General features: G+C 40.4%; 1 protein-coding gene across 2 annotated transcripts in view; it reads right to left on the bottom strand.

Annotated features, from left to right (window-relative positions):
- The window catches only part of DGCR2 (DiGeorge syndrome critical region gene 2), a 49,447-nt gene that overhangs the window by 25,007 nt on the left and 8,283 nt on the right, over positions 1-16,157 (bottom strand). For both annotated transcript variants that reach the window (XM_075110863.1, XM_075110864.1), the window contains exon 2: positions 3,522-3,644. In XM_075110863.1, the coding sequence (XP_074966964.1) occupies positions 3,522-3,644 (123 nt within the window). The remainder of the gene's footprint in view (positions 1-3,521; positions 3,645-16,157) is intronic.

Here is a 16,157-nt window from a genome sequence, read left to right as displayed (position 1 = left end):
ACGAGCAGTAAAAGGCAAACTGGAGAGCCCTTCCTTCTTAGGAGTTTAAATCCAGAACTTTTACAAAAGTGGAAAAGCTATGTTACTACTTTGATGACTTGTATGGAAGCATAAGAGGGAGCATAGAAATAATAAATTCCTCTCTATAAAAGTCCCTGTTGAAGATACTAATATGTTTCTACCATTTCACTGAATACACTACTTTGGGATAAACTACTTTTAGGATCAATTACTGTTGATATGGAACAGTATACAAATTTCATGAGTCTTCACTGCTTAGGTAGAGAAGAGTTGCAGGCACATGCTACATAAAGCCTCCCAGAAATTTTAGTATGCTCACAACAGCAAGCAGCCAATGGTTTCTGTCTGCCAGAGGTGAGTTGAGGGTAATCATTGCTGCAGATTCCACTGACATTTGCCTGCCTAGTGGGAAGGGCAGGGGGAATGGCACTTTACACATCTCAAGTTTGGGACTGAAGGAATTCCATGTTTTAAAGGGAAATGGTCATTCTGAAAAGAGACAGTAAGAATAAAAACAGCTACGACTACTACCTTCAGAGGAATATATGGTCTGCCAAAACTAGGCTTTTCATACACCTATTTAAATTGTCTATGAATTAGTGTCTTACCTAATTGTGTGTCCCGTCCGTCCCTCCGTCCCGTCGTCCCCCCCCCCCAAAAAAAAAAAGACATAAACAATTTAATAAAAAAGTCTTAGGGTTTGGGGTGTTTCTGGTACTTCACACAACACAATCACCAAGCTGATATATTAATTAATGATCCTCTTATTTTAATAGGAGCTTTGTTACTAACATTAATTAAATCAGGCCTAAAATAGGTGAACTAAACCAACAGTGCCAACTAACTTACAATGGCTTTCTGTTAAACCTTTGAAAATACCAACATGACTAAGTGGTCATTGAAACACACCTTGATCATCACCACAAAACCCTAATTCAGTGTCATTGATCTTTTCCAATTGCTCATGTTGGAGAGTGCCATTAGTAGCTCAAAGGCTGAAAAAGTAACAAGCTTCCCAACCGGATTCAGAGCCCTTCCTTGCAAGCTTTCTTTTCATGTTTCAGAGTTTTCCTATCTTTTAATTTCAAGATATTTTAATTCTCCAAGTTTCACAAGTCCAGGTGGCTTCATTAACTAGTTTTCAGTGTTCAGTGTGCCTTTACTGAAATTAAGAATCTTAATTTAAAAATATTTAAATTTAGCTGAATCATCTCATGATTGCTCATCTAAATCCAAAGGTATTTTCTAAACTTAATGCTGCATCATTTCTTATTAATTCAGGGGCCAAAGAAGAAAGTTATCACTCTGAAGTGGGACTATGTGCTACTATCATTAGCAGCATTAGCTCTGCAACCAACGTCCCAGGACTTGGTCTCTCCTATAACTGGTCACATATCTGTTGCTTTCCCCAACATAAGAAAACCATGCTCTTCCAAACTCATTCTGGCCTCAGATTTACCTTCATTCATGCTATTCCTTTTTATATTCCAGCATGCCATTCACATGCACACCAAACTGTCCTTATTCTTGACAGTTCTGAATAACGCATGCCCTTCCACACCCATTTCAGGTCACAACGCTATCCCACCAATTTTTTATTACAAGTATAATAGAGTTTTTCATCCTACACCAGTAGCTCTTTTTCCTCATTTGCTGGCTTCGCTCCTTACATTACAGTACAAATATATCAGTTCTCTCAAATGCCACATGCCCAGCTTTCTGGCTGTTTTACTGAGCACAGCCTTTTCACCAATTACTTATCCAATTACTCTTCTCATCAAGTGGAATACTTTCCTTCTCTATGCTGTCCATCATTTTCCTCTCTAGTATTCCTTATGCACATTATTCCCCTCTTCCTGTGTACAGACATGGCGATGAATCAAGTCTCTCACCGTCATCTCACTTCATTTTTTAACTTGAAGTTCTCATCACATCAGGCCAGACAGTCCAGTGAGGCCTACACCCCAACATTTCTCCTGAGAAATGTTACTTGCAGAAAGTCCTCTTCCTTGCCATATACCAAATATCCTTTGTAACTCCAGTCCTTGAGTCAACATCAACCTGTTGCATCCTCCATGCAACAACTTAAATTGCTAACTAATATGCTAAGTAACAAGAGAAGATAAAAATACTGTTTTCTATTAATGTTGATGTTCCAATATTCCCACAAGTGAAGCCTTCAGTGCTTTCATGTTAATGTTTGGATTTACTCAGGCTCTGCTTTCCCCTAGCAACTGACTTCCATTAACCTCCAGAATTTTATTAGGTCCCTATTTTTCCACATTTGGCCAAAGTTATCTAGAAAGAAGGAAGAATAACAGCACAACTATAAAAGCATCTTTCTTTAGGACATCCACATCGTAAAGAATATCCTTAAAGAGAGTATCAATGGCACAGCTTAATTTTCAACATCAGAAGAAACTACATACAGTTTTTTCCCCTATGCTGCAAATATATTTACACTCACACAGAGTGGCCAAAAGCTTTCTAAGAAGAGTACTCAACATGTTCTTTTAATTATTTGTGCATAGCACACAGCGGGGAGATGTCTAACTATAGCAGTTTTGAGTGTTAGGTTTACTTCCCTAATTCCACTAGAAAGTTTGAATAGAAGAGGCTGTTTCTGTAAAATACTGATCTTACTATTTAGTAGCACCTCTCTAAAATAGCTCAAAACTCTGAATGATGACGGACTGAATGCTGTGATGACAATGCTGCAAAGTTCAAGTTTCAAATTATGACACAGTTGAATTAATGCTTTCAGACTCATGCTTCATTATTGTTAGCAAAAAAAAAAAAATTATTACAGGTCCCTTCGCTTTCGTGACGCGCAGAATTGCACTGGCCTGTTGGTCAAGAACAAATGAAAACATTCAAAATTGTGATTATATATTCACAATGAAAAATTTTTGTTTGCTTGTTTTTTAAAGACTGCTCAGCATCCAGTAGCTTAAGCAGAGGACCACTGCTGGTGATAGGCTCCTGAAAGCAAATGATCACAAGAGTTTATGAAGAGTAAACCAGCTTGTTTGGCAGAACAAAGTTCTCCACTTCAGCACAAGAAGCACAATCAGAACAGGGAACAATAAAACAAGCTCTCTACCTAAGTGCAACAATGTCACCCAGCACAGTTTGAGTGATACACTCATGCAACCAAAAACAATAATTCCGAATTTAACCATAGGCCTATGTGGCATTTGGGTTTAATTGCAACGTGATTTTTTCCTTGTCATGAAAAGTCTCTTTTTAGATTACAAACTCTCCTCTTTTCCAGCATACCTACTCAGACTGTAAGAATGGAAAGATAATTCAGACAAGCAAAAAAACCGTTTGTAGCATTAGTTGCACAAAATGAAGAGAAGCCAACTCAAAGTTTGATAATAATGGGTACAGTTCTACCAAACAACCTCCACTTCCAAACAAAAATAAGCAAGCAATCTTAAAGTACTGCTGCAAAACAAGCTGACACTGGGATGAGTAGTCTTCTCAGCTTTCCTTACCTGGACAGTCAACTTCATCACTCTCATCCTCGCAGGTGGGCCACCCATCACACTGCCAATTTGAAGGGATGCACTGGATGGTACCACTCCGACACGCAAACTGCCCTGGGATGCAGCGGAGCTCTAGGAAAGAAGAAGTTGTGCTTTGTTTGAGTGTTATTTACTCTTGCAAGCCTATACATATATTAATCATCCATCATGTAATGCATCCCTGAAGCGTAATGGACTAAACCTCTGGATAACTCAGCCTGTTAAAAACTGCTTCATTTCAGATCACTCCCATGTTTTACACTGCATGTTTGTGGTTTTAAGAGGCAGGAGGGCTGGCTTCCAGTGCTTGGGAAAGAATTCTCTCAGACACCCGTAATAAAAACTTCTGATAAAGCTACCATGCGAGCAGCTATCACCATAGCATTACCCATTTACTTCTTGTGCGGGACTGAGAACTACTTGTTCGCTTTTCTCAGAACCAAAGTTCAACAAAAATATGCTATGGTAGTTAAGTGCTAGATTATGCAATAAATTCAGAATCCTATTTCCATTCCAATCACTAGATACGCCAGGACCTGCTAGACTTGCACAAGTGTCCAGCCTGATTTAGAGCCATTTCATAGAACTATTTGTAAAAATTTATATATCCATGCACCTGTTTTCACTTTCTAGCTTAAGCTCTTTTGTAGAGTTTCTTCATACGAACACATCCTTTACAAGAAACTGTCAATATCTGCAAACATGTAGTTCCTGCTTCTGCAAGAGTACTGCCTACTTGCCATCATTATACTGGCAGGCCTAATTAGCATTATAATACGTACAATTTTTTCAAAGCTTTTTTAGATCAAATCCATCTATCAAATGCCAGAACCTAATAATTCAGCTTTGTTTTGTGTCCCTCAAAACTTTTTGCGGGGGGTGTGGGGGGTGTGTGGATAAAAATCTATCTACACAAGTGAACAATTCTAAGCTTCTTTACAGGTGGCAGGTCTGCAAGTTGCCATTAGCATCCATAAACTCTCTCGCATCAGACCATCGCCATCCATCTTTCTACTGGATGGTGGCTGTTAATCTTCTAACCAATGTTTTTGAACAGTTTAGCACATTTTCCTCTCAGCAAGCTACAATAATCCCAGGTAAGCTGTGTCTAGAGAACAAGTGGTTTTTTTTTTTAAAAAAAAATGTTTAAATAAAACACACTCATTCCTGATTTTGAAAGGATCAAGTAGGTAACACTTTTGCAGGGAGAAACCTCAAAGAAAATTTAAAATATAGCTATGTATTCTCTCATCCATGGTTTACAACCTAAGAGCAGAGCTGTAATTGCAGTTGTTACCTTCTAGAAACACATGTCTAAACTAAATCAAGACAGAGGTTACATATAAGCGTTCAGACAACATGACTGGGCATAAACCAGTCATCATGCACTCTCAGTAAAGAAAAGCTGTACCCCTACACCTAGTAATTGGTACAGGATATTGATAACAGGCTTCTAATTCAATATTAGGCTAAAATCCAGTTCTAGTACTGGTTTCTCTTCAAAGCACAGACCTGCTCTTCTAGAAAAATAAAAGCATGCACAACCTCTTAGCAACGACCTACTCGGAGCAAACATTCAGGTCACAAAATGCCAAAGAACTCACACAGACCTGCCAGACTACCGACCGCAACAACAGACCTTACAGCAAGACAAGAGTGTTCTCACCCATTCAGAATTTCACCCAGTCCAAACAGCTAACAGTGACTGAGCACAGGGGAAACACAAAAGAAAACAATCTACCAGCTTAGGACATCATGATCCCCCCCACTCCAAACAAAACCTGAAGTGATTTGTTTAGCCCAAAGAGGGAAAGGGGGAATAAAGACTTTTATTCCTCCTGATTAGGGGAGTAAAAGGTTAAGCTTCACTTGCCCAATGTAGCATGAGATAAAATATAAAATCCATCTTTAAGTTGGTGGGGGGGAACAAACCACCAAACCGAACAAACACAAAACCTCAAGGTGAAATTAAAAGTATATAAATTTCAAGTTCACAGAAAAGCATCAACTCTCCAGTAAATGATTGCAGCTTCATTCACCACCTTTGCACAATGTCAGCACACAGTGGAAGGTTTCTTAGAAAGTTCTACTATCAGTTTCAAGTATGGAATTTACACTGGAGCCTGCGGTAGGTATTTTAACACTTGAAAGACTATCCGCAGCTCAGCTCCAGTTTTCCATTGCATCCACCTGCAGTTACGGCAAAATTCAACACTTTAAATAAACTCTGAAGTTTTTTTACAGCTTGATTTTAATGGAAGTCACACACACATCCTGTGAAGAAAGCTATTCTATAGCCCTCTGGTTTCACAGGCAGCATCCACCAGGAGAGCACCACAAGCCAACGTACACCTGGGAGAAACAGTAAAGAATATTTTTGTCTCTAGAATTTCATACATGCTATTACTGTTTCATGTAGAATTACATATGACTGGTTCAGATAAAAGGATGACTCCATCTGAATACTATGGGCATTAAAAACATGCCAGTTACATGCCACAATGTCATTACCTCCTGTATTACAGACACTCCTCTCTGAAGAATGTGGATACATGGAAGAGTACAAAACATGTCTATTAAAACACCACTCAAACCAGCTGAACAATTGTTCCCAATGGAAACCACGCTATGTCAGATGCACTAATTATTTCAGGCAAGGGAACACAGACTGCTATGCAGTTCTATTGCAGAGGGGAAAAAAAGTGACAGTAAAAGAAATACAGCAAAATTTAAATCTCCGTGTTCTGTGAACACTGTCAATAACACCTGAGCCATCCTAACCCAGGGCCCATATCCCCAACGAGTTATTGGACTACCTAGATGACTGTGCAATTTCTGGAAAAGTTTCATCTGAATTGTTTTGCTTCTACATGCCACCTGCTGTGGTTTAGCACGCAGAGAAACAAGATGCAACCATCTGGGAAAATCTAACCGCCTCTTTTACTTGTGCTCAGGGGGATCTGGACTGATGCTTAAGGTCAGCTCTTTCGGAAGCCCCTCGGCATTGATGGAGTGCAGATTTCCACCAAGGCCCCACCACACGCATACCGGTGGGCTGCCGTCCAGGCAAGATATGGCACTGCGCGGGCAGTTCAGCAGCGCGGGCAGCATCTGGCAAGGGCCAGCCGCCGGCACCATCCCCTCGGCCCCATGTGCCCCACACGGCCCTGCACACCGGACTCAGGACTCGCAGAGAGCACATCAGCTAGCCAGGGCAGGAGCCTTCAGAGGTAAATACAGACATGAAAATACAGAGCCTATAACGAACCTGGGGGATACTCAGAACAGAGGAATTTGGGAGGGGCAAGGATGCACAGGATAGGTGCACAACCCTGTCAAGCACTTCATTTCAGTAGCCTATTTTTAAGTCAGAACAGCAGAAAAATGAAAACATTTCAAGCCTGTCTCTTTTACTGCAGAGAAAAGGCAAGTCATGCTGCCAGCAGCAGAACAGGATTCATGTGCAGCTCTGAAGACATACGAGCAGTGGCAAACAGCAGTACAACATAATCATCCATCTCTCCTGAAATGTGATTACTTAACACACACTCAGACTTTGTATTTCTGAGAAGCATGGTAAATAAACACTGTCTCCATCCACACAAGATTTCCAGTTCTTCAAAGGAATAGCATATTTTCAAAAATACCCGTCCCACTTCTGTCACTGAATTCAGTCAGATATCCCACGCTGTTCATACCTATCGATGGTAACTCACAGCAGGAGCGAATGAGAAAGAAAAGTATCAAACTGTCACCCCCTAGCAGCCTAAAAACAGGTATTTTCCACGACCTGTTAAACCAGAAATATTTTGTATTTTCAATATTGCTAGAAAACATGTAATGGCACATGTCCAGCTACAAGTAAGCAGCTGTTACAGCAGAGGCATCGATACCTTAGCTAACAGCATCGACAACTGCCTAGAAGTGAAAAAATGGGAGATGCAACCATCTCCAGCATTCATGTATGACATGATGAGTTACATCAGCAGTATTATGATTCACATATGAAATTCTAACATAAAAGGCTTCTTTTTCTTTTAAGACTCAGGTGCAGCCTTTCCTATGCTACAGCACAAAATTTAGTAGACTGAAATCTCATTTTAGAGCAATTAAATTCATCTGGCATTTGCTGGGAAGAAGGGAGGCACATAAAACACTGGAAATAGCAGCAATTGTAGTTTTTGCACTGTGCATAATATGAACATACAAAACATCACCAAGTTCAAGCAGTGTGAGAACATGAAAACACTTCAAGCAGTAAGGTGTCATTATAGTCTCTTCACTTCATCATCTCAAAGCACTTCTACAATGTTAACCCTCAATAACCTTGCCAACCACTGCATCCTTCTGCCAGCGGTTACAATGAAGTACAGAAAAAACACATAGCTTGCCAAAGGCTACAGGTAAGATGATCCTACGAGCAGAAGTCAGCTGTCCTGACTGTGCTTCTATGCTTTCACAACAACACCGTGTTTCTTCCCTAAAACCCAGGCAGCCTGCCAGTTCGCCAGCTCACTCCTACCTGAAGGAACATTTGTCTTTCAGAAATATCAACAATAACAGCGTATTCTCTGGTAACACATCCCCTCTTCTCTCTAGCAACAGTCTATTACCAGCTATAAATTGGCCAGAGGCTCAAACTGGCAAGAAACTCCTTAACTTTATGTAAAAAGCAGAGAAGAAAATTTTAAATCAGGTTTAGACCACGTATTAGTTCTAGAAGCTTAATAAATAACCCAAGATAAACCTTATTGTCAAGTGAAGGCCAAAAAACCCCATACCAATTTGCTGGGAGACATTATTAGATAATATAACCTGCCCACAAGTTACTCACCTGAAAGAAGTCTTGCCAAAGTTAGTGGTGGACCTGTTATTCAAAACTTAAAAGAAAACTTATAAAAAAGTTGGAAACTTAATTACTCAAACACCAGAAATAACAGGCAAGATTATAAGCAAACAGTGCCATACAAACAGGAGCTCTTCATCTCCTTTAGAAAAACAGTATTTGACAGCTAAGTTAGTCAAAGATCTTGTCTGTTTTGTTACTGACTAACAGAAAAATCTAGGTTCCATACAGGAAAAAACTACATTTTCGACGCGGCTGCATCCGCTCTTACAGAAAGCTTTTGTTCCAAAGATTTTCCCAATTACACATTAAATGCCAGGTGTTTCACAGTGCTCATCACGCATTTCAACATAGGGCTCAAGTAACCTTAAGTTTTCTTTACAGCACGCTAATTTCCAGATTTTTCGCTAAGTACTCAAAATAGACATTTACAACAAGCATTATCCACAGGGAGGACTTCATGACAGGTGAATAAAATAAACACCCTCCCACCCTGCTTTAATTTCCAGCCAGCTTCACATGTTTCATAAAACACCTTTTTGCTATTATAAAATGATCCAGGGAGCCCTTTCAGGTTTAATCATCTCATGTAATCTTTCTGTGTGATTGAGAATGTTTTCCTTCTGCAGCCTGAGTGCTGGGAAGTCACAGAGCATCCGATGCACACTAGGTCAGCAATGCACACTAAGTCTTTCAGAGGTGCATTTGGACTAGGACACCTCCTACTTGCATTCAAACTGGAACTGATTCCTTATTCATCTTCTCCTATTTTATGCAAGAGAAGGGATAATTAGTTACTCAAAATAATTGTTTCATTTGAAAGAAAGGCAGATGGGATCTATATCCAGTATATGAGAGTACTTTTCAAGACATTAAATCATTTTCATTTCAGAACTTCCAATATCAGATCAAGCCTGTAATATGCATATGAGACAAAGTGTTGACTCAGTACAAGTTCACCTTGCTAGTTCAGTTTTCTGAATGAATTTGATGAGTTGGCTTTGAAACAGCAAGCTTCAGATCAAATAAAGCTATTGTCTCTCCACATTAATTTTAAGTCAGATCAGATATGGTTTGCCCCCCTGCAACCAGAAAGATTACACGCTTTAACTAGTTCAACAGAAATATAGTTCTCCAGATTCAGTATCAATGAATGTGGAACTGGGGCCTCGTAACACTTGTCTGCCAATGAAGCTAGAACATCTACTAATGGGTTTAATTATTTTTTTTTTAAACATTAGCTCTAATCGAAGACCTTTTCTGATACGCTGGGATTACACACATCTCAGAGACAGAACAGCCAGCTTCAGCCCCGTGCTACCAGAAGCGGCCCTGTGAACAGAGCTGGGACCTTCACCTCCGTACCGTAAGAAAAGCCTCGATTACTGACTAGAGTCACAGCTCTGACCCATGAAGGGCTGTACCAGGTCACACCACCACAGGGGTAAGGGAAGCTGCAGGGGTGGAAATCGCTCTTGGGAATGGGCAAAAACCAGCAAGCTGTGAAAATTTCTGCCAAGTAACAGAAGCCAACTGCCCATGAACCTCAAAAAAGCACCCCTCTAGTCTACAAGCACTATTTACTCACCAAAACACTTCTGCAAAGATAAGCTGGTGGGTGAAAGAAAATGCTTCGGTACTGTCTTCACAGGATTATGTATCCTCCCTCAGTTCAAGACAGAGATATAAAAGGAATTCAGGCTGAAGAAATGCTGCATCCAATAAAAATGCCAGAGGCCCCGTCTCAGGTACATATTATAAACAACCACCTCCTTTAAAGCATTAGATGACACAAAGTTTTCAAAACTCTAAATTTCAGCCTTATATCTCCAAGACACTGAAGTTCACCACCACAGGAACCAGTGGAAAAAGTAAGACTAGAAAGCCCAATCTCTTCTAAGGTAGAAACTTATCCCTGACAGACAGAAGATTCCACTTACTTAGAAACCACATGTTCCTAACTCAGATACATAAACCACTAGTGGTACAAAAAACTTGATTTCTTGTCAATTCACAATCTAAGAGGTGGGTAAATGCATGAAACAATACACGAGGAGCCAGAGCTCCGAACTAAGTCTCAACTCAGGAGAATGCTTTTATACAAAGACTAAACTCAGTGACTGCAATCATTGATCATGAAAGTTCAGGTTCTTCTAGCTGCAAAGACTTAATTTCTCTTTATTAATGAGATGCACCACTCAAAGTCTGACATTAAGATATTCTTTTGGTAACTAAGACTACGATGCATATCAGGTTTTAGCATTTACACAGCTATTACAGATTTGAATCTATTTTAGTTTTTAATAAAAAAATGCCACTTTTCATTTGCTACACTAATTGCTTGTTCTTGTCTGCTGAGCTTCATTTGTATGGGAACTGAAATTTGATTAAATGCACAAACCCAGCATTTAATGCTATTCCAATTACAAGCTGTTACTCTAACTGAAATGCATGTATTGGAAAAGATAAGCTTGAAGTACATTGTTTGGTTTTGTACGTAAGCTTTTAACAAACGCCAGTTTTGCGTGTACCTCATGTACTTCTGTTGTTTTGGCCACATTTGTCAAGACTGGATCTGGTAGATCCTCTGGCATCACTTTTATTTACTGACTGAAGGAAAAGAGAAGACAAAAAAAACTTCCTGCTTTCTCAGTGTAAATCATTCATTGTCTCAAACCAGATGAACCAACCTGTAAGAAAATATTCTGTTCAGATTTCATGAGGCAATTACAGCTATCAAAAGCCGATTAAGCATTAACAAAAACTCTAACTACAGGTGCTTAGGCAAGTAACTCTTCTCACTCAGATTTTAAGTTGTCCAACAGGTCTTTGCTACATTACTAAACTCATATACTTAAGTTAGTAGCTGTACCTACATGTTGCACTACCATTTCATATTTTAACACACTTAAGTTTACTAAAACTGAAAATTGTTTTTTCTTAAATCACTGTTCCTACATATCCTCCCCGTGCTAAACTGTACAAGCATAATCAGATCCTAGCATCTTCAGCAAGATGCCTAATCACCTAGCTCCTCAGCTTCTGCAGATCTTACTCTGTATCAGTGCTCAATAAATGCCTGCAAACAAGCATCAGAAACAACACAAGAAACACCACACCCTAACCATCAAAAACACATACAGCTCCGTATCTAATATTTACACTCAAGAGGAAGCATAGCATAACCAGTATTTCTCTAGACTCATATTTACTGAAGTAACAGAAACTTTGAAATATCCTTAATATTCCGACTACAACAATACCACAATGGGTCTCTGAATTCAATCCTCAACAGAGATGTGAAAAAACTGTCCGTAAGCTAGTCCTCTGCACCTGAAAAGCAGTTTTCATAACTCGGACTTCTCTCAAGTCCACTGCTGATGTTCACCGGAGCAGGTACCATACCTCGCACAGAACTGCTGGCAATCTGCCCTGCCCGGCCTCCGTGCCTGGTGGCCAGCAGTCTGCTGAACAAAGCGTGTTCAGCAACAGAGAAGCTGACTACAAACTTGGGGATGTTCTGACATAGCCTTTGAACAGGTTTTCTTGTTTTTAACTTGTCTCTGAGGTATCACTGATCCCACTCAAAGGCTCTGCTCTCAGGCAAGTGAACCCATACCAAAGGGGTGTTTCCCCTCAGCTCCAGATCATGGGGAAATTTTCACTATCCATTCATCTCCCAGCAGGTTTCCTTAGGTCACTGGGTGAATTTTACTTCCATTACATGTTTTTAGATTGATCCTTACCCCACCCACTTTATAACAAAGCCATAGTAGGAGAACAGACAGATTATGGTAACAACACATTATTTTCAGAGAAGAAAACCATTTGTCAAGCTCACAAGTCACCACCAGACAATTATCCAATCCACATATTAAGTTTATTAAAAGTTTCTCAATAAAATTGGTTCTGTTTACTCTTCTTCAGATTAGAAGCCTACAGAAGAACAGACCACTATTTCAGTTCCACATTAGATATGATGCTCGGCCGTTCATCTGTGCTACTGAAAATGTGCCTAAGCATGACCTTTAGGTCAGGTAGCTTTCATTCATCATGGCCCGAGTCCGTGCAGGAGGGCGTGAAAGCACAACGGCACAGAGCCCAGGAAAGCAAAAGGGCCCCGTGCTAGGTACAGAGACAAACACAACCCACACCTATTCTCAAACTTAATTCCAGCTCCTGAAAGCCAGATTCTGGAATTATAAGCCTATTTAGTAGGAACTCATCAATTCAATAAATAAATAATACATGTTAGAGGCAACAGCATTTTATGCATGACCTCAGCGTGCAGTTTCATGGAGCAATTAAGATTGTGACAAGACTCCAGTTGAAAACTGTAAATCCTTAATGAATAACTAATGAACATTCTGTATTACTCAGTGTTCTGTCATGGTAAGTTATGCTAGATGACCCCAACATCCACCAAAAGATTTTAGAGCACGTTAAGGAACGCTGGCGGTCTCTTTCCCCTCATCCCCTCTCGTCGATATTATACCTCTGCTCTGCACAAGCTTGGAACTGACCCAGTTTCTCCTTGCTCACAAGTGTCATTCACTGTAATTCACTGTCTGCTCTTTGTCTGGAGGGCAGACTCAATGCCAGTAAGGATTAAAAAATCAAAACAAAAAAAGCTAAGGCAGCGCAAGAGTTACCCAGCATTTGCCAAAGCAACAACATCAGAGCTTCTTGAATGGGAACCCTGGCTATGGTTTCCTAAGACCTAGAAAATTAGAAAGTATAGACTTTGTGCTTTATGAATGTGGACACTTATTCCTAAGACTGAAACAGAAAAAATATATAACCCAATTCCCCATTACTGCTAAAACCAAACAGAAAAAACACTTGCTACTTGAATTAAGCCAAAATAATACTGCGAATTAGGCAGTGCAGCATTCCAGACTGAAAAGTTTATTTTCATAGCAGTGAGGATACCAGCTAAGCAACAGGCAGTGTTCCCCCCACCCCGAAACCATTATGACAGTAAGCAAATAGGCAGAAGGGAAAAGCGTAATACACCACTGGCACAAAGAACACTCAGTACAAACAAAATCAAATCCATGGGTACTTGAGAACCCTTCAGTATGCCTCAAAATTAAAGCCTACAGTTCCTCTATACTAGAAACCTTGTTGAGGACTTCAGGTATTTTGCACAGTCTTAGGTGGGGCTTAACTGTTTTCGTACAACAGTGACAAGCAACCGAAACCCATGCAGCACCAAATTTTTGACCCTTTCCCTAAAAGCCCGAGCAGTAAGTGTCTCAGTGAAAGTGCCAATCACACCTCACGATTAAATTCACTAACCAATTTCAAGCAAGCCTGAGAAAAACGCAGTATGCAGCACACGTTTTAGAAAGCCTAGAGCCAGCGTAAGGGAAGGAAATGATGACTGCCTTAAACATCAGAGGGCAGGAAACCCCCACGTGGTTTGCACTGTTCAGCAGTTGCCAGCCCACCAGCACATCCGCGTGTGGTGCCGTCGCCGCAGCGGGGTGGCTTCCCAGCTGGCGGCAGAGTGAAGCGGTGAGCTGGGGTAACCAAACCCTTGCATGAGACCTGCGGGACTCCCAGCTTCCCCATGCCAGAGGACCTATTGTGGGCAGACAGAAAGGACATGGGGAAGTCATAGCCCTATTGAATCAGAGGTGTCAGGCAAAGGTACTACAGCAGAGGAAATATAGGGACATAGGAGACAAGCCCGCTGGAGCCCAGGTTTCACTAAACCCCCACTATTTACGAAACATGCTCGCAGGTGCTAAGAACATAGCACCATTCCTCACATGGAATTTATATACAGTCACACACACAACATAAATTCTCTCAACAATGCAGCAAAGTCCATTAAGAACACCACCGGTAGCGAAATACTCAGCAAGTCATCAATTCTGTCCAGCAAAGAGCACCATCACAAACGGCACTTTCTCCCCTACGATCCATATGCCCAGGTTGGAACAGACAGATTATCCCACATGCACCACAAATACTTAAACCACCTGGGTACCTCACCTTAGCTACTTACAGATTCCATCCTCAGTTCCCACCTCAAACTCTCACCTTCTTCTAAACACACCTTTTACAACAAGATCCTCATACTCCATTGCGTCTAAATCCTCTAAAATATCATATTAATGCACATGTACTCTTCTTGCTCATTTGCAGTTCTTTGCAAAGCTGGAGTCATTCTGAGCAAGGAAAAAGCATCTGGTTCTCAGCTCTGTCTTCACAAGTTTTCAGTATTACCTGCACCTCTGTCCTCCCAGGAGGGATCTACACTGGTCTTTCACCAATATGATCCCCAGACATTTCAGAGTCACCTCTGGGATGTTCAGAGCTACACAGTGGTGCCAGCAACCCCAGAAGGACCAGTCTGGTAACCAGAAGTATTTGAATACCAGGAACTTTTTTTTTCCTTCCAATTTCTGAGAGCCTCTGCACAAGCTGCTTGTTGGAAAGCCTCTAAAAAGCGATCTAGAGAAACTACCGATAAAAGCAATCTAGAAAGTACTTCAAAAACCTTAAGCTATGACCTGGTAGCTGCATACCCAAAATTACCCCCAAAAAAATCTAAGTATGTGAGGTGGTTCCTTTCATCTTCCAACTAACTGTATTCTCAGGATTAGAAAAGTAAACACCCTATCAAGTCAGTTTGGACCAATATTTGTTCCTATGCAAAAACAGCTTTCACTTAAGAAGGATCACCAGGGAAAGAAGCTATATTCCTTTTGGAGAAAAAAAAAAAAACCAAACACACACAAAAACAAACAAACGAAAAAAACCACTACCACACAAAAAAAACCACCAGCTAAAACCCAGCAAATACTCTATGGAGATCGGAGCTTTTCACAGAGGAAAGAAAAATTTAAATCTAAAGTTTTACTTAGTTGTAGCAGTATTTTCTTTAGATCAGGTTTCAGCAAGAAGAGTATTCAGATGAAACACGATAACAGCAATTCAAGAACTGTCAGAGCAATCAAGGCTAATTTGTAGCCACCATTAAATTGAAAGTAGGAATTGCCAGATTGCAGCAATATTAGTTAGTAAGCTCGTTTACTTTCAACAAGACAACACATGTTCCTACTTTGCTGGAAAACAAAATAGTTAATAACTCCCCCCTCCAAACAGTATTCAATAGTATTTGAGCATATCCTTAAACCTTCCGCATGTGAGCAATCCACAAATCTAACGAAAATGCACAATTTAACCCCAAGTATGCATTTCGAATACCTTGCTGAATTAAAACATGAGGAACTACAACAGCCTTTAATGCCAAACAGGTGACAAAATCCTACCTATCAAATTGGGTCTTTTTAACCACTCCACTCTCCAAAAAGTAATGCCATTTCTTAATTTCAAAATCTAATGAACATGGAAGCAGCTCTCTACAGATCTTAAACAAGACTAACAATTCAGGGAGACAAGAAACCTGCACACGAGCACTATTTAAATGCAGATCACACTAAAAAAAAAGCTTTTGCTCCTTTTTCTTTTTTCTTCACATCTTGTGCAAGACTCGACGAACAAGCACCTAAAACACTTAAAAACAAAAGTTCGATATACAGAAATATCCTGACCTCGAATTTGGAAAACCCGTTTTATCCTTTGCACAGTAGCTGGTGCAGTGGCTGTTGTGTACTGGAGCAAATGGTTCATGCTTTGAATAGCATTCCCCAGCTCAACCGAAGCCGAACATGGCAGGAATGCAGGCAATAGTAGTCACCGCTGCCTTTGTCCACATTGTACGAGATACTGTGCTGTCTTCTTCC

The sequence above is a fragment of the Phalacrocorax aristotelis genome, chromosome 15 (assembly GCF_949628215.1).
Source record: "Phalacrocorax aristotelis chromosome 15, bGulAri2.1, whole genome shotgun sequence".
NCBI lineage: Eukaryota > Metazoa > Chordata > Aves > Suliformes > Phalacrocoracidae > Phalacrocorax > Phalacrocorax aristotelis.
Note: the sequence above shows the minus strand (reverse complement) of the source record. Positions and strands in the feature narration are given on the sequence as shown.